General features: G+C 48.5%; 1 protein-coding gene across 1 annotated transcript in view; it reads left to right on the top strand.

Moving 5' to 3' along the window:
- The window catches only part of LOC147891951 (uncharacterized), a 205406-nt gene that overhangs the window by 42903 nt on the left and 138529 nt on the right, over window positions 1–23974 (top strand). The window contains exons 12-13 of the mRNA XM_087388380.1: window positions 3346–3429; window positions 13442–13645. Of these exons, the coding sequence (XP_087244506.1) occupies window positions 3346–3429; window positions 13442–13645 (288 nt within the window). The remainder of the gene's footprint in view (window positions 1–3345; window positions 3430–13441; window positions 13646–23974) is intronic.

Raw genomic sequence — 23974 nt, 5'->3', positions numbered from 1 at the left:
TTCTGAGAAAATGGTCACGATATGTGGCCATCTTCGTAGGAAGCTCCGTGGGATGAACCCAAGTGCGAAACGTGTGTAGCTACAACAAATCTGCCCTGATAACCTGGCTGAGCTCATGTCGAGTGAGAGGGAGGTGAGGGGCATCTATGCTGTATCGAAATGGTGGCAGCCTATCCATATCCAAGCCCAGCGAGGTGAGCCATGTGGAGAGTGTGTGGTACCAACAAAAAGTATGACCTCTCTCTGCTAACATCTGCGAGGATGTCAGTGCTAGCCACGGTAATCGTGCTCTGCCTGCTGCTGAGTCTCCGAGCGCCCTGATCCTATGCAAGTATGTAACTGACTGAAATGCTGCATCTAGCGCTAGGGGTGTAGCTCCGAACTCTGCGAACGTAATCTGATGCGGTACCGTGGGCTTCGCTCTGATCAATCTGGAGAACATGATGATCTGTAACCTCTCTACTCGTCTCCAATCTGCAACACTGAGATCTCCTGCCCAAAAGGGGCTAGCATACATGACTGCAGGTCTCACCAGCGTATCGAAAAGTAAGGACTTCGTGTTGGGATGCTGAAAATGTGACTGTGCACACTGCCTCTCGAGAAGAGCCAAGGCGGCATACCCTCTACTAATCCTATCTCGTGCTGCATGCGTCATGGTGAAGACTGGACCTCTAAATGTGGCACCCAAATATGTATACTCCCTGACTAGCTCCACCTCCTGCCCATCAAATGTGAAAGAGAACTCGCCTCTCCTATAAACCTGGTATGACGTGTTGAAGACCATGACTTTGGTCTTCCCAAGGTTTACAGACAACCCTCTGTCCTGACAAAAGCTGTGGAGTGCATGGAGATGTGCCTGTAAATCCTGCTGGGAGGAAGAAATAAGAACCACGTCATCTGCATAGAGGAGAATCGGTATCGTGGATCCTGCCAGTAAAGAACCTGTACCACCCATCGTCTGTATGTACATCTCTAACTCATCGATATAGAGACCAAAAAGTGTCGGAGACAAAGGACACCCCTGCTTCACCCCTATCGTACTGCGTACTTCCCCCGACAGCCTCGCCCGTGTCCTGACTCTACCTGTGACTCTCTCATACAAGGCCATGATCGCCCATTGAATCTCCCCATTGAATCCCAAGTCACGAAGTCGCTGGAAGAGTCTGAAACGCGGCACAGTGTCAAATGCCTTTCTGAAGTCCACGAAGCAACAATAGAGCCGTTGCTTACGTGACTTCGCCTCCTCAATCAAAGCCCTGAGTGTGAAGATATGATCTAGAGTCGAGTGCTCTGCACGAAATCCTGCCTGCCCTCTAGCTCTCATGCCTGTCGCCTCGGCATGGTCATTTATATGTCCTTCTAGAATGGTCGCATAAATCTTGGCCATGACATGGCCAATCATAATGGTCCTGTAGTTCGACGCCTCCAAAGGATCCCCCGACTTGTGTATGGGTACTATAGTATTTTCTAGCCAACTAGGTGGAAGACCTGTACAAATGGACTCGTTAAAAAGACGGGAGAGGACTGTAGCTAAGGCATCAATCCCATGGATTACATACTCCGCTTGCAATCCATCATGGTCCTTAGCTCTCCCAGTCTTCAAACGATGAGCTGCTGCTCGGACACTATTGGATGAGAATAAGGCAGAGGAGGTGGGTCTAGGCACATGGGATAAGTCGATCTGTGGCTGGTCTGGAATATCATATAAAGTGGAAGTATAGGCAAGCCAAACCTGCGGGTCTGTAAGAGGAGTTTGAGATTTCAAGCGAAGGAATTTCTTCCAGAATTCCTTGGAATCACAGCTGAAAAGTAAACTTCTCAGCTCCTCCTCATTCCGGGCTAGAAATTGGCACTTTTTGCATCGCACCAAACGCTTGTAACTCTTCTTGGTCTCAATGAGGAGGGGAGACTTCTCCTGTGTCTCAAGGCGAAGCTTCCTGCAGAGTTCTTTACACTCCTCATCATACCATCCATTACAAGGCACAAGACCGACTGGTGGAGGACTGGATGTGTGGCAAGTGACGGGGAAGGACTTGTGGGCTGCCGAGATGATGGAGGTATGTACAAGGTCCCACCGATCCTGTGTGGAGGGTAGGGCATCGAGAAGGTGCGGACGGAGAAGACCACTCAGGTGCTGGCTATAAATATCATCAAACTGGTGGTCAAAATGAACCTCATAGTATGGCTGACGCTCATGATGTCTAGAAGGGGGGGCATGAGGAATCTGGGTAAGAATAAAGTGCAGACGTGCATGATCGGCTGAAGGCATAAAAGGGTCGACTGTGAGGTTATGTACAAAAGGGATTAAAGTCGGGGGACCCAAGACGTAATCAATGACGCTCGTACCACCACCCGCGAAGGGAAAACATGTGGCTGTGGATGAATGCGGCCACTGTCGAAGTCCATTATAAATGACCATGCCGTGCGATGAGAGAAGCTCCAATAGGCGATGTCCCTGATCTGTCACCTCTACCCCTCTATCTGAAGATAAGCGTGGAAAACTCTCATCTGGGGCAGCTGGAACTAAGACTGGATCCTCAGCAAAGTCCAAAATGGAGAGAGAGAGAGAGAGAGCATGGAGAGTTATTGCCCAGAGAGTCAGACAATATGGCAGCTCCAAGACAGTATGTACGTGTGGAAGGCAACTCTCAGGATATGAAGTATGAGTTACTTTTACAGAAAGGTCTCTTGCTGCCATGTAGGCAGATTTGATTTCCTAACCTCCATGGTATACTAGAGAGATGCCAATGCTATTTTTCGTCATCTCAGACCCAATGGACAACCCTTTTGAGAATTACAAACCAAGATCTACTTTATTAAGCCAGCTCATGTAGTCCAGTTTAGCATTTCTCTTATCTCATCAGTTTCTTTTGCCTGCTAGGTACTTTTGATGGTCATGTTCTGCCTACCTTAGTTGCTTCATTCCTGGCAATTTTCCACCATTCAAATGGCAGGAGATTTTCAGGCTTGGCTGGAAATTTGACTTTAAGAACTCTAAGAACCCTGTGTGCACTTAAAATTGCATCTATAGAAAGACCTGATGGTGCAGCAGTTGTGCAAATATACATGCTAATCTTTGGTATATCAAATACACTAGGTCTTTCAATCGTTGTATGTTGTTATACTATTCGTACCTTCCCTTTGCTCTCTGTGCTAGTCTCTGACAGTGTTTAGTATATCCTCATTATGTTGACTAATTCATGAAGTGGTGGTGAACAGTAAACATCTTTTTGGGTGACTAATTCATGAAGTGATAATCAACAATGGACAACTTTTCAGGAGTTTAATTTACTTTGAATGTCATGGAAATATCCTTTGTTTACATTTTGTTTTATGTGAATATAGGTACATGGTCTCCACCTGGAGCGTTATGCTTTTAGAGACTCATTGACTGATGTGGTGATTCAAAATTTGGTGTCAAATGAGAAGGCACGTATTGATGTTATTTAATATAGAAACTAACTTGATAGCAGCAGTGTCTACTATTTGCAAAGACAAACTATTGTGCTCTACAATCTTTAAAGAGGTGGCTTCACTGAATTTTTTTAAAGAGGTGGCCTCAATGAAAACTAAAGAACTTGGGCATAACGGTCTTTCACTTACTTTGAAAACGTTGGTTTTATTTAACATAGAGGTGATAAATTACAAACTCGTCAGCTCTAGCAAGCCAAAAGTGACTGTACCGTAAATTTATTGAGGATCTTCTGTCTGCCTTCCAATGAATGACTAGGATAGCGCAATGAACTAAGCAAGCAACCATTTAACATAAGAATTACTTGGCCTTGTCAAACACCAATAAATCAGGCTTTGCACGATTTTCTTGTTTACTTTAGCATCAAATGGCTTGGCTAACTCATGCCTTGCGTATCTTGAGACATGTCTCAAGTGGAGTGGCTGAGGGTTTGCTGTCATGCATGTCAAATTTCTGCATCCTTGGGAACATTATTTGGGACATGAACACTTTTTTGTCCTGCCCATATTGAATGCCCAGAAAATAATATAACAAGCCTACATCTTTCTTATCAAAACGCCAGTCAAAATTTTCTTGATATTTCTACAATTTTCTTATCGTTAGTACAGTGAATATAATGTCATTCGCATAAAATATGACAAGTATCCAGCCTCACCTTTCTTATCCAACATCAAATTTATTTCTATGGGAGAGCTAGAGAATTATGAATACATATATATTCTAGTACATCATAATGCCAGCCAAAATTTCCTTGATATCTCGACAATTTTCTTCTTGTTGCTGCAGTGAATATACTGCCATCCGCATAAAAGATGACAAGTATCCAGCCTCACCATCCTTATCGGGCATCAAATTTATTTCTATGGGAGAGCTAGAGAAATATAAATACATATATATTCCAGTACGTAGCCCACGGGGTCTGCTCGAATCCTTAAGGCTCTTTCTTAAGCATACAAATCTTATGCTTGTCTTATAGCCTCAAAGTCATATTCTGCTGCACATATACTTCTATGAGGCATACTGGAACTTTATCACAAGCAGTCTTGGGCCATTTGTGTGAGGACTTACAACGGGGTTTATCAAGTGGATAACATCTAATGAGTCCAAAAGAGTGCCAGAAAACATGAGTACCAGAAAATCTCGAACGGGATTTACTCACTTTCTTTGAAGTAGCTCAAGAGTGGCTTCCTCTCTTCTCTCTTTAGAGCAGTCTAGTTTCAAACACTGTACTTTATTTCTAGCAGGACAGCTTACCTCCTCTTGGTCTATGGTGGTGTGGATAGAGGGTTGTAAAGAGGGGCATGAAATTGATCAAGTGTGTGGCAACGGTGGCATTTGAGAGATGTGAGAGAGCTCTCCTAATTTTTTAACTTCTAGATCCCCTTTGCCTTGGTGCTGTTGATGTGTAGTTGGTTATTTTTCCTTCTACATCATCGTCGATAGTGATGATAGAACTCACAGCATCTACCTTCTCTGTATAGTGGCAGCTTCTGTTACCACTGATTAGGAAGATTTCTCATATGATCCAAGGTCTTTTGTTAGTCCTCCTCTTCGAGGACCAAAGGCTTCTCTTGTTTGTGGTTTGCTTTCTATGGTTAGAATGGTTCATGATTTCCTTTGGATTCTTGTTAAAGGTTCTTTATGTTCTCCCTTCCTCTTGGGGTGTTAAATCTCCACTCAGCTGTGCTTGAATCTTATCCTTAGATGGGCAGTGTGTCTTGTATTGAAGTGCCAAATCTCATTTTGACCTGCGCTTCCTAATTGCTTCTAGGTTCTGACTGGATGAGTCTCCTTTGCCTTGGTTTATGTTCTATACTACTAGCAATGCTTGCCACTAAGTCTTGACCTAGCATGCCTTACCATGGCTCAACATTCCATGGTAATATAGGCCTGGCACTGCTTATGGAAATTTCTCCTTGCCTTGCGAAGGCTGTTGTACTTCTTTTCAGAGTGCCTCCATAACTTGCCATAGCCTTGTTATGCCTAAACATGTCTTCATGGTATTGCAAGCTTGACACGTCTTTCAAAGGCTTCCGTTTTCCTTGCCATGGATTTTATTGCATTGCCATGGCCTTGGAGCTCCTTTAGCCTCTTCTTCTTGCCTTCCTATTAGATTAAGGCAACACTTGATTTGGTGTAGGTTGGGTTGACCGGTATACAAGCATTGGAGGCAGTTGCTCGAGAGAAGGTGTTTATATCATAGTAGAGATAGATAAGGCTTAAGAGGCTAAGGAGAAAGTACATCAATATTTGTCACAGCTATTTGAACATACCCACAAACATTTGAGAGCAAGACTCCCGAGCTCTGCATCTACAGTGGTCCATCTAGTGGTGGACATTGAGCAAGGGAGATGCCTTGCCAATGTTCTTGGGTTGGAAAGGATTAGACCATAGGCGGCATTGGATGAAGTGAAATGGAAGCAGACGTGGAATACAATGGAGTGTACTTGCAAATGGATAGAGTGAAAGTACAAGTGAGTGGCCATATAGGCCAAGTACACCCTAGATATCCTAGGTGGACCAAGTGTCCTGGTGTATGATCATGGAGTTTGAAATGACAGACCTCGGACTGATGCATTTTTGTTTGGGGATTGAAGTTTGGCAGGAGCCGAAACAAATCTTCATTTCACAGCTGAAGTATGTTGGAGAGATACTGAAGGCATTTGGCATGGCTGAGTGCAAGACAATTGGTACCCCCATGGAGGTTGACGTGAAGCTCTCAAGCAAGGATTCATTACCACTGGTGGACGAAGCGATGTACAGAAGACTTGTGGGCAGCTTGATCTACTTGTGCAACACACGGCCGGGCATCAGCTTTGCGACTGGTGTACTTAGCAGGTTTTTCAATAGGGGCAGGAATGCGGATGCTGAAATACATCAAAGGCACACTTGATTATGGCATCACCTATACCAAGGGCAACATCTTGACCGGATTCTATGACTCGGATTGGGCAGGAGATGTGGACAGCAGGAGATCAGTGACAGGGTACTGTTTCTCACTTGGATCTGGAGTTGTGTCACGGGTCAGTAAGAAGCAACCCACAGTTGCTCTTTCTTCTACCAAGGCCGAGTACAAATCTGCATGCTTTGCTTCTTGCGAGGCAGTGTGGTTGAGGAGGATTTTGGGAGACATGGGTGCAGTGTATGTAGAACAAGCCTACGCAGTTATCATGTGACAATCAGAGTTGCATGGCGATTGCAAAGAACCCGGTGTTCCACGCTCACACAAAACACATTGAGATTCAATATCACTTTGTACGCGAGCTCATCATGGATGGAGAGGTCGACTTGGTGTACTGTCCGACTACAGAGAATGTTGCGGACATCTTCACGAAGGCTCTTGGAAGAGACTTGCTAGAGAGGCATCTTCATCGACTTGGCATTGGGCCGAAAAAGTAAGTTCACTTGCGGATGGACATTGAGGGGGGGTGTTAGATATCAATGCTCCACTCTCGTGTAACTACGCGGGAACTAGCTAACTCTACTTGTAAGCCCCCCATATGAGGAGAAGGCATTTGAGTAGCTCGGTTATCCAGTAGGTCCTGGTTTGGACACCAGATGGGGGCCATGTGTGGCCTGATGGCTGGACAACTTCAGATAGAGTTGGCACACCGCCAACTAGGCTACATGCAAGTGCGGGAAGGCATCCCTTGACTGACCGCACTGAGGGTAGACGGAGCATTTCCCGAGACAGTCCACTCTCGAGTTGCGGGGCTCGTTTGGAGCCTCAGATGATCCCGGATGGCTCTGGGCCGAACGGACACCATAGGTGAGTTGCTCTGTTTTGCGCACCGGTTCTATCGTATGGTCGGTGGCCTATTTCGGGACCGACCCCCAGTCGACCGTTTTGGGCGGACTGGGTCGACCACCCAATTGAGCCTAACCGACTACGATTGGTGGCTATATAAGAGCAAGCCCGTGAAGCCCATTTCATCACTGGCTACAGCAACCCTGATTCCTTAGCATCCAGCCTCCGTCTTCTACTATTTCCAGCACGCCATCGAAGCTTCTTTCACAGGAGTGCACGGTTGGGAGGCAGCACCATCTATTGTATCAGTTCTACAATAATCAAATTTTTAATTCTCCATACTATCTTGTTTTCTCTCTTGCGTACGAGATCCTGTTATCTGTTGAGCACAGACGTTGTATTATTTTCTTACAGATGGTACAAGGAGGCTTGATTTCACAAGTAGGTTTGGTATCCCAATGTACAAGGAGGCTTGGTGTCACAATTGTTATGCCATGGTACAAGGAGGCTTGCTATCTGGTTCTGTAGATGGACAAGGTGGCTTAGTCTCACATGATAGAAGGAGGTTTGGTGTCACCGTACAACATACTTTGGTATCACATGGAGCACAAGGCTCTTCTTCTCCAGCAAGAGGCTCATGGTCAGCTCCTACTTTCTACTTCCATTGCCGTCTCTCCACTCCTCTCTCTCCCAAGTATCCCCTTGATCCCTCTTCACTACTCTCCACTTCTCCAAGCACTTATCCTCATTTCTCTATACATTCCCTCTCCATTCCTTTGAACACCTCCCCTCTCTCTGCGTCTCTCCACTCTATCCCTTGAACACCTCACCTCTCTCTGCATTCCTCCATCTCTCTCATCCACCTCTCTCTACATCCCTCCACTCCCTTGAACACCTCAACTCTCTCTACATCCCTCCACCTCTCTCAGCTCCACCTCTCACTATATCTATGGATGAGGACCTGACTCCTCTACAGATAGAGAGACGTGCTCTTTTGCAGCTGTGTGATGTGGCTCGCAAAGAGGGGAAGTGGGCAATAGTGCGGGATGGACGTCTCATCACAGGGGTCTATGAGACTTAGGATACTGAGACCCTCGCTTGCACCATTTGGAACTGTAACAGTACCCTCTGGTCTGACCTTGGGAATTTTTCAAAGTCATATACAGACGAGAAATAGTCTTCTACACAGAGACACATCAAAGCCCATAGCACCCCTTACCGGTGAGCTATTATCCATTAGGATGTTATAATATGCTGTCAATGTCAGAGTACGTGGGATACCTCTCACAGTGAGCGCCCCCATGGATGAGGCAATTGGCTTTGTGACTTCCACCCTTGGGGTTCAAGCTCACGGGATCGTCGAGAGAGGCTGATGCATTGGGAGGGACCCCAAATGAGAGAAGTCTTTCATCATTCTCTTTAGAGATGCCTAGGCCCACTCGCAAGACAAAAGTGTGTAGATGCTCAGCTTTATGTACCCACCCAGAGATCCACTTAGATGAGGATCTTACACCCCTTTTGAAGGAACATGGTGGAAAGAGGGAGATAGAGAGGGTAGGCTAGGGAGAGAGAAAGTGATATTCAAAAGGAGACATAATGAAATGGAAATGAAATGACTAGAGCAACGAACAAAAATGAGAGTACTCACATGTAGACTAAAGAGCTTGTAGCTTGATACTTGATTTCTTTGACATTAGACAAGTACAACTCTTATATAAGAGCACACACACACATATGAACACCTATGCATATGGGATAACTCCCAATATGACACGTGGCATCCACAGGACTAACTAGACTATAAAACACCCCCTAGATACCTAGAACACTCATTTTTTACTCACTTTGGCTTCATATTCCAACACCCCTCCATGAAGGCAAGGTGAGAGATTACTAGAATGGAACCAAGAACAAAACATGACAATGATGGAGTCTATTGCTCTATGCACCCCAAGTAGCTCAGAGGCTCATTTGATCTCGGGAGGAGTGGGAGTGCTTTATCGATCATCTCTTGTCAAGATGATCTCTATCGAGAGACGAGATCCACATGCTAGGTCCTATGGGTTCTGATCAGTGGGCTCTGATCAGACGATCTCCCTGTGAGGATATCTTAATCGCGGTGTCTACTTCCCCCCCAAGACCTCACATTTGACAAGGGACCTATGTGAGGAGGCTGAGACCTCACCATACGCAACCCTCTACCCAGACATCATGGATTTTTCGAGCCACGTGAAAGTTCTCCTTGTTGAGGATTTCAAGGGGAGGACATGCACATGCAAGGGGTCAATTCTAGATTTTCGTCATGATTCTATCTTGTTACCAAATGTTGAGATAAATGAGGTCCTGATGTCTCGAGTCTCCACAGACAAACGGCCCAATCACATCCTATGGACATGCACTACTAGACATGGGCAGGATACATTATCTTATCGTCTATAATGGCCTAAGTCGCTCGCCCTCCTGGGGTGGATTGACTTGTTTTTCACACGGAGGGGGTGCAGGGGGGGGGTCTAGCATAGTTGACTGTCTCATGGGGTCTCCTACCTTCACTTCACATATTATTGACTTTTCTGTCTCACCACCTTCTCTAGGAGCAGATCACACTTATTTGTTTTTTAGTATTTCCACACCATTTCCCACATCAGACACTGGGACACCATTTACACACACTACCTACCATGACATACACGTTGACCACAAACTAAAACCTGCATACTCCACTCGCCTCTATGACCTGCTCAGAGACATTGACCACATACCGCTCTTAGAGGATTGGGCCTCCTTGATCACACGCTCTCTTCATGAAGATGGCCTACACACTTTCCCACGCACCACTCGATCGACATGTCCTCCACCCCTCAGTTCAATACCCTGCAATAGTTGGTATGATGACGCGTGTAAGCCTTAATGCCGACAACTCCAACTTGAAACTAAGCATCAATTTTTTTTTCGGTGAGGCAAAGGCGATACACGAGTACCGCTGTCTAGTTTGTTTGGAAGAAGCAGGCTTTTGTCAGCAAGAATGAAGAGTTAATAAGCATTTTGTTTAGTAACAACTCAAAAGACTCCTAGCAGAGGTTCCTTGAGCGGAGAGCCTCATCCCCTCTCACGAACATCACTCCCATACACAAGGCAAGAGATTTCATCGGTTCGGAAATCTACAGGATCATTATGATTGGACATGTTATGTCCAAGATCTATGCATCGGTACTTGACACAGAGGTTAGCTTGGTCGCAGATCTTAGAGGATTCAAAGCCATGGGACAGGCAGGCTTCTGGGTAGATCACGGGACCATGGATCATATACTTACACTAGGGGGATCATCAGGGAGACCATGGCATGAAGACAGAGGGTGTATTATTGCATTGTGGACTTCCGTAAAGCTTTCGACATAGTGCCGAGAGCCCAACTCATCGGACACCTACATTAGTTGGGATACGATCAGGAGATCATCTGGGCAGTCATGACACTTTGTGAGAGAGTCTCCTGTAGGGTTTGGACTGGTGCAGGGTGGATAGAGGAGATCCTGAGCACCATTGTGGTCAAATGGGTTGTCCATAATTACCGACCTTGTTCGGCCTCTACATAAATGAGCTTGAGACCTTTATTGGGACTGGTTGCTCTCTACCCGGATACTTGCTTCAAATTCTCCTACACGCAGATGATGTGGTCCTACTATATTCCTCAACAAAGGGACTCGCGACACCTAGATGTACTTCATACCTTCTGTGAGACACATGACTTGAAGGTCAACCTTGGTAAACCCAAGGTCATGATCTTCAACACATCCCGGGCAGCCATGCATAAAGAGCACTTTACCTTGGATGGGTTGCCAGGGGAGGTAGTTGCATCCTACACATGCCTAGGGGTCCTTATGATGTGTCTAGCATTACGGGCTCGACTGAGTAGGTGGTACGCCGCGCCGGCCATTCTCATTTCCTGGACCCTTAGACCAAAACTCTTCTCTTCGACTCTTTGGTTCGACCAACAGGTATGTATGGCAGCCCTTGTTGGGGTCCAGATCTATCAAAGACAGAGTAGTGGGCTTGAGTTGAGAGGCTTCAAGTTCTCATGCTTTCACTGATGATTCATAGTAAGCCTTCTGTCCCACATTAGATACTTTTGGCTGAGTTTGGGGCATCCCCACCACAGCTTGATGCAGCATTCTAGGCCATCACATATCCCTTCTGCATTAGGTAGTATGGATCTTGCATCACAAAGCAACGTAGGCTTCCTTGGTTGGCTTTATCCTCCATGGAACTGGTAGCAGAGGTTGACTAGAGGTGTTGGTATGCACATACTTGCAGATGGTTTGAGAGTCTCGGGCTCCACATAGACATGCTACCTCCCTTCTAGTATAGCGTTGAGGTCCTCTCCATCCTGCTCACATATCATGAGGTGAACCAGGTCATTCTAGAGGATCTCCTACAGTTATACAAATTCAAGACTTGGTTGGCACCTCGTGAACTCCCTGTGAAGCTCAGCTTCTACAAAGAGCACTGCCTACGGATTTCAGCGGAAGGCTTCATCGACACACCAGGATACATGCGGATCCACCTCCCCCACTCCATGAGGATTTTGATATGGCAGTTCGGGGTCTCATCACATCATCTCCATATTGAGAGTGGTTGGGTGGAGGGCGTACTTAGAGAGACTCGCACCTGCACCTTGTTCGACAGCGGCCAGTGCTCAATCACCAGTTTTATGCCACCACAGCAGCCTCGCACTCTCGTTGGCTTCCAGTTCATGAGCTCAAAGAGTTTTCTTTTTATGTATCGATGTCATTATGATGATTTTCTTATGTATTTGTTCTAGGTGCTGATGCTCGCTTAGTGGCTCCACCCCTCAGCTCATTGTATCAGCTTCTTTTCATCTCATAGACCCTTTTTGGTCTTCCGAAGACTTTTAATAAACTTTCTTTCCTTCTTGAAGTTAAACCCTTTCATTGGATATCTTTAACTAGAGGTCACCTTAGGCCAGCCATCAAGCTGCCCCCCTTTGACATCCCATTCCAGCACCGTCATTCTCAGTCATAGTTGTTTATAAGTTATGATCTTCAGCATCCCTCTATTGAAGAATTTGGTCTGCCTGTTGTAGGGAGCTCATTGGAGAGTAGCTGAGAGAGGGAAACGCAGGCTTTCCTTAGGTTGTGGGATAATTGCATTGTTTCTCATTTTGAGGACTAAGGTGAAAGCGGGCATTATCCTTCTCATTGGTTGTTTCTTGATATTGCTCAACACTGGGACCCATTGTTCTTAGTACTCGTACTTCTTTGATATCTTAACAATCAGGCTGAGTTTTAGGTCACCATGGTGTAATTACTGGATTCTGAGATGAAAATGAGTTGTTTGAGTCTTGCTTAATTTGCTTCACCAAAATTTCTATTTTTATGTCTTTCAATACACAAGTTTGAAATCTAGCACCTCTTTCCTTAACTCTTTTGTTGCATATTTGTTTCTGATCACAATGAATTTGTATAAAAGAGTTTATATTTCTAATCAATTTCCAAAATAAATACTTTCTCATGTTGTTGGCATATCATGTCTCTTCAATGTTCAATCAAGTCAGCACTTGTCCTCCCTCACTAGGATTTGATACTTAACTAGCACATTCTTACATGTATTACAAGTTTACTTGACAAGAACCCATGAAATGGACAATTGAGGGAAGTAATGCTACAGAATCAAAATGCATATTCTTTATACTCTGTTGGAATGTCACGGCTGATAGAATCTTGATTGTTTATTGATTATTGTCAGAAAAGACTACTTGAATTTGAACAGTATTGCATGGCGAGAAAGACCTGTTCTTCGTGTAATAATCTAGTGTTTGGTATCTGTCATTTATACAGAAATGAATTGAGTTTACTCTTTCTTCTAGTCTCCATACTCTATATTGATTCCACATAGATGCTTTTCATAGCCCATATTTCATTTCTAAAAATGCTTTTTGCTTTTTACATGGCATCAGTAAAATGTGTGTGTTTTTATGACCTCCCGTTTGTGACCTTCATGAGTTTTCAATTATCTATCAACTCAATTGACAGAACTTCCAAATTATATCACTTAAGTTCTCAAAGTGTTTTTGATGTTCTATTAATGAAGATGCGAGAGAAAGCCTTGTAAGCTTTGTGAATCTCTCAGAGTGTCAACAAGCAAATTATGTAAAAAGATACCATCAATAGCTCATTAAAATTAGTGAATTTTCTTTCATATTCCAGGTTAGGATCAAGTGTCAAGATTATGTTAAAAAAATTGCAGTTTATCAGCAGCGTGTGGCAGTTCAGGTGCCAAATGGGCTTATGATCTATGAGCTGCCTGAACATACTGATACAAAGGAGACATATCACCTTTGTGCACAAATCATGGGATCCCTAGATTGCAACCTTCTTGTTCTTACCTCAGAGCATATCACTTTATGCCAGGTGCTTCATCTCGTACAAACAAATTCCTGTTTTTGCATGCTTTCCATTTCTGATGTATTTAAATTTGTTTCGAAGATACTAAGAGAACAATGTATTAAAAGCATTCCCGTAGAAGTAAAAGAAGTTTATTCCTAGAGGGAAAGATAGCCTATGTTACAATAAGAAGATCAATCGTATATTAAAAGGTAGTTTAAAAAGGAGGAGGTGTTTACTGACATTCATGTACATGTGGCAAATTTTAGTGCGCCAAAAACATTCCATGACCTTGGACATAATTTCTCAGTATTGGAAAGACCAAGGGATAAGTGGCAAAAGGAACTGTACATCTGCCATGATAATGGACTGCACAATCCAAAGGCAAACATGAATTGGCCAAGTAGACAATTTCCAATAATCAATCTTATGAAAGAGCTTTTGAAGCATCCACTATCTCTCTTGCAGCAAGGAAATATACCATCCAATGGGGCATCCAGAATGGCACACTACTTGATTAGAGGGCAGCAAGAGGCCAGACCACAAAAGGCGATGCCAGTCACACTAATGTAAAAACAGGAGCTTGAATTTATAAAATTCACTTTCAAGTGCATAAGATGCCGAACATCTGATTCTTTTTTTTTTTTGGAGTTGCAGAAAAGAGACTTCCATTAAGTATGAACAAAACGCGTGAGAGCAAGCACAAAGCGGGAATACATTATACAATGCATGAGAAAAAACTCCTTAGAAAGAGGTGGAGAACAGCCAAGGTTGAGGCTGAAAATGCCATCTCAACCTTGTAGTAGATTCAGAGGAGGAGGAACCCCTCCACTCTCTAATGAACGCAGCCCTCTTAGCAGAAGCTATGGGAGAGGACCTTTGCATGCTTGCCCAGATGGCCATCAGTGTATATATAGTGGCGATCCATATACTGCCTAAAGTGTGCGAGGGTGAACCTGAGACCCACCCAATGCCTCTGTGCATATGGTTCTCTAGATATGCCACATGAACATCTGATTCAGAGTTTCGTAAAAAGAAAAAAGAGTCATCTGCATAAGCCTGGCTACAAAAGGTACCCCTTTAGGAAAATCAATGCCATGCAAACACTGCCTAGTTGTGAGACCAAGCTGTCCATATGCATCAACAATGGATGAGTAGCAATAGCAAATACAACGCACTAAGAGGACAGCCTTGACAATCTGAGCAGTTGTTGAAGGTCCAAGAAAGAGGAAAGAGCATCAAACAAGAGGCAACGTGCTATGCCATCTTCATAAAGCCAATAAACCACTTTTTGCATTTTGGGTTCAAAGCCTAGCCCAGCCATAACATCCACAATGAAATCCCATAACACACACACACTTTTTTTTTTTGGGTGAAGATGTTGATGCTTTATAATACACAATAGCTTCCCCTAAATGGGAAGCTCAAAAGTACATCAGCTGAAAATCTTAGTTTTTTTTTTTTTTTCCGAAAAAACAGTGCCTGATTATATTACTTCGAAAAAACAAGATACATGGGGTCAGTTTTGCAGCTGACGGGGCTGCGTTCACAAATCGGACGCAGTCCTAAGGGGAAACAAAAGGCTCTCTCTCACGGAGGGATCAGGCGGGTGTGAATAAACAGCCAGAGAGGCGGTGAGTAGCACCACTGAAGGCCCTGAGAAGTATGCTCGAAGAAGAGGCCCTGCGTATCCCAATCTCGGAGGAAACGTCTCCGCTTCTCCCGGCCAGCCCGGAAATCCCCCTGGATCTGGTCCCACTGGCCTCTGAGCGTGTGGATAATCTCGCTCCAGATGTCGGCCATGACCTGGACAGTCGAAAGAGAGGTACCTCTGAGGATCTGCGCGCAGCGCGAGGTCCAAATGTGCCATCTGACGATGCTGCTAATAATCTCCCAGACTGGCTGCCTCACCTGAGATCCTGTGTCCGCCTCTGCCAAGTGCTGTGGGATGCCCTCAAGCGGCCCCCAAGTCCCCTGTGTGATAAGGAATATAGGGTCGTGCGGGCCTACCTCGAACAACTGGTGATAGCCAGGTGTGGTGCTGCACCAGCAGAACGCACCCCAGGTGATCAAACCTAACTCCGGTGCTGTGCGAGTAAGGATCCCGAAGGCCCACCTCCACACGTCCTGGGCGCGAGTGCAGCTCCACAGGCAGTGCTTTGGTGACTCCTCGTCCTCATGACAAATCTGACAGAGTCCATCCTGACCAATTTGCCGCATCTAGCTCCCCACTGGAAGACCCTTGTGGGCGAGTAGCCAAAGGAAGTAGGAAATCTTCCGCGGCCGCCAGCTCTCCCACAAGGCCTTCCAGAAGGCCTGCAAAAATAGCCTGGAAATACCCTGAGAATACCAACTGGGCCGCTGGGTGGGCGGTCTGCTCTGCATCCTCCCGAGTACGCTCCTGCCCAGTTTCGTGCTGTAAGCGAAGAAAGGGATCGGCCCCTGGTCTACCACAATCTCTGGCCATCTCCACTCTCATGGGTCCCAATCAAGCTCTGACAGGGCCCGCCCCTCCCAAAGCCAGAGGCGCCATAACTGCAGCTGATTCTGCTCTATACTAGGATCGATCCGCCAAACCTTCCCCACGAGGCCTACGACACGGACCCTCTGCCACGAGAGAAGTGGGTCGATGAGCGCACCCTCTCTCCTGAGTCGACCGTCTCCCAAAACGGCGAAGAAGGAGACAGAGGTGTCGTCCAGCCGGCCTGCAACAACCAGTGGGATGCCACGAGGGGTGAACTGTCCAAGCCAACGGGCATCACCAGGCATGAGGATCTGAATCTCGGGTGGAACCAACCAACCGGCAGGAATCGCTCCATCTATCTCTGTGCGCCTCGCCTGAGCTCCACGGACACCTCTGGCTGCGGCTGCTAGAGCAACGGTCTCCAAGTGTCTGTAAGTGTCCCTCCAAACTCGAAGGGACCGGGCAAGCCTTCGCATCCAGCCGTCCCACGAGATATGCGACCTCTCCCCCAGCTGAAGGCCCAAGGCATCTCTGACCTGATCGTTCCAGATGAGCGGCTGGCGGTCGATCTCCTCCTGACTGCTAGGGGGCGATTGGAGGAGACTGAGACGGAGTCGCCTCCAAACCGTGAGCAGGCTACGAATGAGCGGGGAGCGGGGGCGGGTAAGCAATGCAGAGGTGAAGATCCACCTGAGGGACGGTAGCCACTCTCCTCCTCGGCGCGGGGTGCAAGAACTGATCCCCTGCTGAAGTAACATCTTCCACGTTTGCCCCCCCGGGGTCAAACCGCGGATAACTAACTTGCCCAGCAGGGCTTGACTCTGAAGCTCAGGATCAATGACCCCCAAGCCACCCTCAGCCTGCGGAAGAATGACTGTCTGCCAGGCTACCCTGGCTCTGGTATCTCTGAGACCATCCCCCCCAGACCACAGGAAATTCCGGACCATCCTCCTGAGCTGTGCCACGCAGGATCTCGAGAAGCACCAACAAGAGGCCACATACCAGGCCGTGGCCAGGAGAACCTGGTTGACTACAAGAGCACGACCTGCAAGAGAGAGCTTAGCAGTGCTCGAAAAAGCCAGCTTCCGTCGTATGGAATCTAGCACCGGGAGAAACTGCTGAGTTGGTGTGATGTCCAGGCCGACCTGAAAGCCGAGATATCTAGTAGTCTGCCCCCGCGGGATCCATCTGAAACCCAAAAACCTCCCCCACTGTGAGCATGCCCCAGGGTTTGTGAGAAAAGCAACTGATTTGTTCCAGTTGATTTTCGCACCGGCTGCCGAACAGAAGACCTCTAAGGCCAGCCTCACCCTCTCTAGCATCATCTCATCATCCTGAACATACAGCGCTGTGTCATCTGCATACTCCGAGTCCAGGAGCTCCGTGTCCTCCCTGATGGGAAGGCGAACACCCCGGATCCCTGTCGATCTCGCCCGAAGATAGTATGTCATCGCCTCGACGAAGAAGAGAAACAGGTAAGGAGCGAGTGGGCAACCCTGACGCACTGATCTCTCCAATCGAAATCGCTCTCCCATCCTGCCGCCGATGATGACCCTGCTGGAAGCTGTCCTGTATAACGCTGAGATACCCTGAATCCATCCCACTGGGAATCCAAGTTTCTCCAAAGTACCCTCCAGGAAGGACCAGTCCACTCGATCGTAGGCCTTCTCAAAGTCGAGAAGTAGGATGGCTAAGTGCGACCCGCTGTGCTGAGCCCACTCCGTCGCCTCTGAGAAGGTGAAGACATTATCCAGGATACTGTGATCCTGGACAAAGCCTGTCTGAGTGTCATGAATGAGGTCAGGAAGTAGTGGCCGAACTCTGGCGCTGATCATCTTGGCAAGGATTTTATAGGCAGTGGTGAGGAGAGTGATCGGGCACCACTAACGGATCTCCTGTCGATCTCCCCCCTTCGGGATGAGGCAGATCAATCCCGAAGAGAGGCTCTCTGGCATATGTCCGTTGCTGAAAATCCTCTGGAGGGCTGCTAGGAGGGGCTGATGGATCTGATCCCAGAAAGAGGTGAAGAAAGCTCTAGAAAGCCCATCCTCACCAGGGCATTTCTGCCCATCGATGGCCATCAAGGCCTCCTGCATCTCGACAGTGGTGAACGGTGCCATCAGCGTCGTCTGCATGCTGGGCTGAACAAGGGCCGGGATGTGCCTCCACACCTCCTCGCGGGAATGTCTAGTGCGGGGGGCAAGCTGCTCCTGCTGGAAAAGAGTCTTGTAGAAGTCGGTAGCCAACCCCAAGACCTCCTCCTGGTCGGTAATGATGTGACCCTCCGCTGTCCTAAGACTCCGGAGCTGGTCACCTGCTGCTGCCCTCTGGCCATGCGTCCTGAAGAACTCTTTGCTCATCCGGTCGCCCTTCCGAGCCCAGTAGGAGAGGGAGGCGTGATAAGAAAACTCTGAGCGACGCTGGAGAGTCTCCTCAAGAAGGGCTCTGGCTCGAAGGGCCTGGATCCGAAGCTTCTCCGAACCCGAAGCTGCCTGCTGGAGCTGCTGAATGGAGGCGAGGTCCCTACGAAGAGCTCTCTCTCTGCCCCACCACTCCTGGCGAACCTGAAGGGCTGCGAGCTGGCAAATCTGGCTGGACTCCTGCAGAGCCTGCGCCACCGACTCTACCAGATCCACGCACTCGCCCCAATCTCTGTCCCAAAGGCTACCGATACTACTGCGCACCTCCTCCCTAGAGAAGATGGAATCAGGAATCGTGCACGAACGGGGAGGAAGGGACTGAGTTGCCGAGTCTAGTGACAAGAGCACTGGCGCGTGGTCGGAGAGCGTCGTCCCTGGCACTACACCCACCTGACCACCTCTGCTGATGGCCCAATCACTGACATAAAATCTGTCCAATCTCTCCAGGAGTCTGCCCCCTTCCCTGCGGAAACCCCACGAGAAGTCCAAGCTCCCGTGCCATCGGCGGAAGGACGGGTCTCTCCAGCTGTCCCTACCTCCTGTCGCGAAGAGAAAGGAGTCCCAAGCGGACTGCTCTGCCTGAGCTATACCTGTAAACTCTGGTCCTCTGCCCTGCTGGTCCTCCAAAGTCTCCAGATTGTTGAAGTCACCTCCAACAATCCATGAATCCATGTCTGGGAGAATCTCTGTGAGTGTCCTCCAGAAGGTGGCTCTGCGTCGGAGGTCTGTGGGTGCATAGATGTTGAGGATTCCTATTTTGGAGCCCTCCAACTCTAGGCCAACCCAAAGTGCACGGCCTGGGATCAACGTACGATGGCCAAAAACTCCCTGGGCAATCGACTCGCAAAGGGAAGTGCAGACACCGCCACTCCTCCCCTGTGCACCGATCGAGGGCTCCCAATAAGTGTGAGAGCGTCCAGGGAGGATCTTCCCGCAGCTACGGGTATGAGCCACTGAAAGCTTATGCTCCTGGAGCAGGAGCATATCCAAGCGACCAATCACTGCTGGTTGAAGTTCCTGTCTCAAGATGAGCTTCCTAGGACCATGGGTGCCAGAAGAATGAAACCCGTTCACGTTCCAGGAGACAAGGTGTAAGCTCATGATGAGGACTGGTAGGCTGCGAACAACTGTCTGCTCGCAGCCGAGGTCGATGAAGAGGCTGGTTGTTCGGAATGAAGGCACTGACGCTTCTGTGAGGGTTTGGAGGGGGAGGCGGGGTCATCCTGCCCGTTCTATAAAACTTTTAGCAAAGGCGTGAGGCCTTTGGTGCCATGGACAAACGCTTTCTCGAGCCAACTCGAGATCTCTGAGGTAGTCATCCCGTAGAAGGCGCGAAGTTTCTGTGGTGTCCAGGCTCTGACATCCTGGGGGAGGGGCCATGACAGAGGGGGCCTGAGGATCACAATCAATCTGAAACGCTTGGCGGCGCATCGCCACCGCAGGCGCATGTCACCCTCGGACCACTGGGTCTCGAGAAGCTGTCCACCTGTCGGGCCTATCCAGGAGCAAATCTGAGCGTGCGTCTGCTCACTGAGAGCCTCCCAGACCGAGTCGTCTATCCAAATCTCGGTGCCGTCGCTGAGAAAAGTGAAAGCAAAGCTGGGGCCATCCCTCGGGGCCAAGGCTGCGATCTTCCCATCCGCCCCTTTACGGAGCAGGAAGATACTGATGTCGAGGCAAGCTGTCGAGGCAAGCTGGGAAGGTCCCGAGGTCGGCCACATCCAAGTAGTCCCAGGGACCGGACCTGTAGAAGTCGCGAGGGAGCTCTCTCTCCTGGAGCTGAGGCCCGCCAGAATCTGCAACTGAGGGGGCCGGGCTAGCAGACAAGGAAGGCTGCTCCAGGGGTGGTGCAGTCTCGGGGTGCCCTGCCTGGGGTGAGGAAGGGGAAGGAGGCTGTGGGGCAGGAGACACAGACTCCACGGAAGCGACTAGCGGGGGGGCCGGAGGTGGGGGAGTGGGGGCTGCACGCGGCTGAGAAACCACCGGTGAAGCTGACACTGCGGAAGAGCTGAGAGGGGCGGGGGAGGAGGGATGGGGCTGGGGCTGAAGAGGAAGAGGAGGGATGGGACTGGGGCTGAAGAGGAAGAGGCGGGGGCTGAAGAGGAGGAGGCGGGGGCTGATGCTGAGGGTCGGAAGAAGGGGACTGCGGCTGGGGTAGGGGCTGGGGCTGGGTGGGGGGGAGCTGGGGATCGGGAGAGAGGGGGACCTGAGGCTGCGGAGGGTGGGTTACAGACGAAGAAGAAGCTCTCCCTAGACCCTGGGGCGGCTGCCTATCAGGTCTGTTCCTCACTATGCTCAATCGCTCTTCTTAGACCTTCATTGCTACCTTAATGGTTTGTTCTCACTCCGGCTGCCTCTACTCTGCCTGACGTGGCTGCCTGGAGGGAGGGGGAGGGGGCTGCGGGCGGGGAACGGGGGGGGCCGAGAGGGGCTGGAGAAGCGCGGACAAGCAGCAACCAGGTGCCCAAAGCCATGACACCTCAGGCACTGGCTTGGCTGTCCTGTGACTACCATCCTGTGACTACCATGCTCTGAGTAATGCTGCTAGCATCTGTCACAATCTCAATCACTGCAGGGAGGGACGCAGGATCTGCCACAGCCACACGGACTCTGGGAGCTCTTGCCGCAGCAACCGCGTCGACAAAAGTGTCATGCATCACCCAACCAAAGTGGGAACCCAGGTCCCTGACTATCGGCCGCAACTCAGCAGCAAGGCCTGGAAATACTAGCGTCACTGGGTGGCGAGGTATGCGGAATCGAGCATCAAAGTCCGCTGCGCTGAATCCTCGGTACCAAGGGACTATCATGATGATCTTTCCATCCACAGATGTGGGGGAACCAGCAATCAGGTTGCTCGCAGCTTTCGCAGTGGAGAGTTTAAGCCAGAAGATGCCCCTTCCCATAAGGGCCACCTCCTCGATGTGGCTATCCTCTAGCATAAGAGTGGATTGAAGCCAATCCCTGATGGTTGGTCTGGAGGGAGAGTGTCCAATGACTCTGCCATAGACTGAAGTGTGGGCAAAGTCATTGGCAACCTGTTGTACCCGGGACGACTGTTACTCTGTCAAGATCACGCGGTAGGCTTCTGGAGAGGGGGGGTCCGGCTGGGCCTCCGGTTCCGGGCAGGGAGCCACCATACCGCCAAGACAGACTGCGAGAATTCCGATGAGGAAGAGGCTGCCACCAAAAGGGGGGGGGCTAGACGAGGGATGGAGCCTGGGTGTGGATGAGGAAACGGCGAGGCGAGGCGACGGCGAAGCGGTGGCGAGGCGAGGCTGCGGGGGGTAGTGGCGAGGCGAGGCAGGGCGGAGGAGGAGGTGAGGCGAGGCGAGGCGGGACGAGGCGGGCGGGCTGTGGCGAGGCTGTGGCGGGCGAGGTGAGACGGAAGAGGAGAAGGCGAGGCGAGGCGAGGCGAGGCGGAAGAAGAGGTGATGGCAAGGCGAGGCGGCGGGTAAAGGGCAGAGGCGAAGGCGAGGGCGTGGCAAGGGTGAGGGCGAAGGCGAGGGCGAGGGCGAAGGCGAGGGCGGAGGCGAAGGCGTGGCGAGGTGAAGGGCGAGGCGATGGCGAGGCTAGGCGGAGGCGAAGGCGGTGGCGAGGCGATGCGACGGGCGAGGGGCGCGAGGTGAGGCAGAAAGGAAGGTAGGGAGGTAGAGGCTATGGCGAGGGGAGAAGGGCTCGCAGGAGCAGCGACCACCGAGTATCACATCACAGTGAAAATCTTAGTATATGACAAGTATACATTATAGTCTATGTAATGAGTCTGCAGACAATCAAGAAAAGATTGTTGCAGAGAGCATATGAAAAAAGGAAAAGTGAAAAACGTAGGATCACCAAAGACTCTATGATTTTGATCCTTCCATAGAGTCCAAAGTGCCTTGTAACGAACCCAAAAGTAAAATAACTCAAATCCCTATCTACGTAAGTGAATCCCAAAAAGCCAGAAATGCTTGCCAAAGGTAGCAGTAGAAAATCTAGCTCTCAAACACTGCCCAAAAAGAACCAAAAAATATTGGGTGTGTGGACAATGCCAAATGAGATGAGGCATAGATTCTTGTGGAGCCAAACATCGGTGACAAACATCAAGAGCAATGTGTCTGCATGCTAAGAGCTGTCTTGGTGAAAAAAACCCCAGCATCACCCGCCACAAAAAAACCTGCTGTCGAAGAGGAACCATAACACACACTTTTTTTGTGTGTGGAAATATTGTTGATTTATATTACAGAGTCACTATCCCAAAATGGGATGTGCCAAAATACATCAAGGAAAGATCTCAGTATATGACAAGTATACATCAGAGTCTATCTACTGAGTTCGCAGGCTCATAGAAAGATTGCTGCAAGGAGTGCTTGAAAATAGAGAAAATAGAAAACCTGTTGTGGTAGAGGAATTTTAGAATTCCAAATCCCTCGCAGTCTCTTACGCCACCACTTTGCAGGACAATTCGTTTGCCAAAGATGATTCACCCTTTGTGAAACCCAAGGCAAGGGTAGAAGAACTTTATACAAAGAAGCTACAGTAATGTGAGACAGCCTCAAAGGACAGCATGTTCGACCCTGGCAAATGAAGAGTTCAATCCTGAAGCCAGTCCTCAATCTCTAGTGGTGGTACTGGCTGAAAATATTGAAGCATATGGGTAATAGTGTGCCATATAGGAGGATAATGCATGCCAAGACCATATTTTGCAGCAGCCAAAGGAAAAGGAAGAAGTGTTCTATCATCATGAATAACATCTGCAACTGAGTGGATCCCTTTCAAACTAAGGAAATATGAACGTCTAGGCTCTTGCAAAGCCAGCGGAGGGACAAAAACCCTTGACCAATGTATGCTCTCAACTCGTAGAGAATTTCCCTGCAAGGAATCCTGGCCATGCCATTCCAAATGCGAGAGGATGTGTTTCCAGTCCATTAACATGTTGGATACCAGTGGACAGCCTTTGATCTTACCATCAATACAACCCGAAAGAAAATCCCACTGAGTGGGCTGCCAATATCCAAAAGCGAGGGTGGTGAGTTGTGAGAGAAAATGGCGCATCATGGCAGCCCAAGGCTGAGAACCCTGCTTAAATTGCAGCATCATTTTGCCTTTATGAGCAAGAATATGCACGTGGATGTTAAGAATATTGAGTCTCCCATGCATCTTTGGCGAACAGAGATGCAGTACTGAGAAAGCAATCTCAAACTTTTCCTGTTTGGAGCACCTGAAGGTTTCTATACATATAGACATGAAAGATGTAAGATCTCCCTTACTAAACACAATCAGAGGCAAGTAAAACTGAATGTTTGCCCCATCAAAATAGATTGAACAATCCGTAGCTTGACATGCAATTGGCCAAGTGGCTAACTTCCAGTATTCAAGCTTTTTCTTCAGCTTTGCAAGTATCCAGTCAGGTTGTTGGCGACGAGTAATCATCCAACCTAAAGGATAACCAAGATGGCAAACCAGTTGAGTGGGTTGGACAATTTCCCTCCGCCA

The sequence above is a fragment of the Dipteris shenzhenensis genome, chromosome 17, assembly GCF_047967505.1.
Source record: "Dipteris shenzhenensis isolate YYH24624 ecotype China chromosome 17, Dip_SZ_1.0, whole genome shotgun sequence".
Classification (NCBI taxonomy): domain Eukaryota; kingdom Viridiplantae; phylum Streptophyta; class Polypodiopsida; order Gleicheniales; family Dipteridaceae; genus Dipteris; species Dipteris shenzhenensis.
The sequence above is the reverse complement of the archived record's forward strand: the minus strand, read 5'-3'. Positions and strand labels throughout refer to the sequence as shown.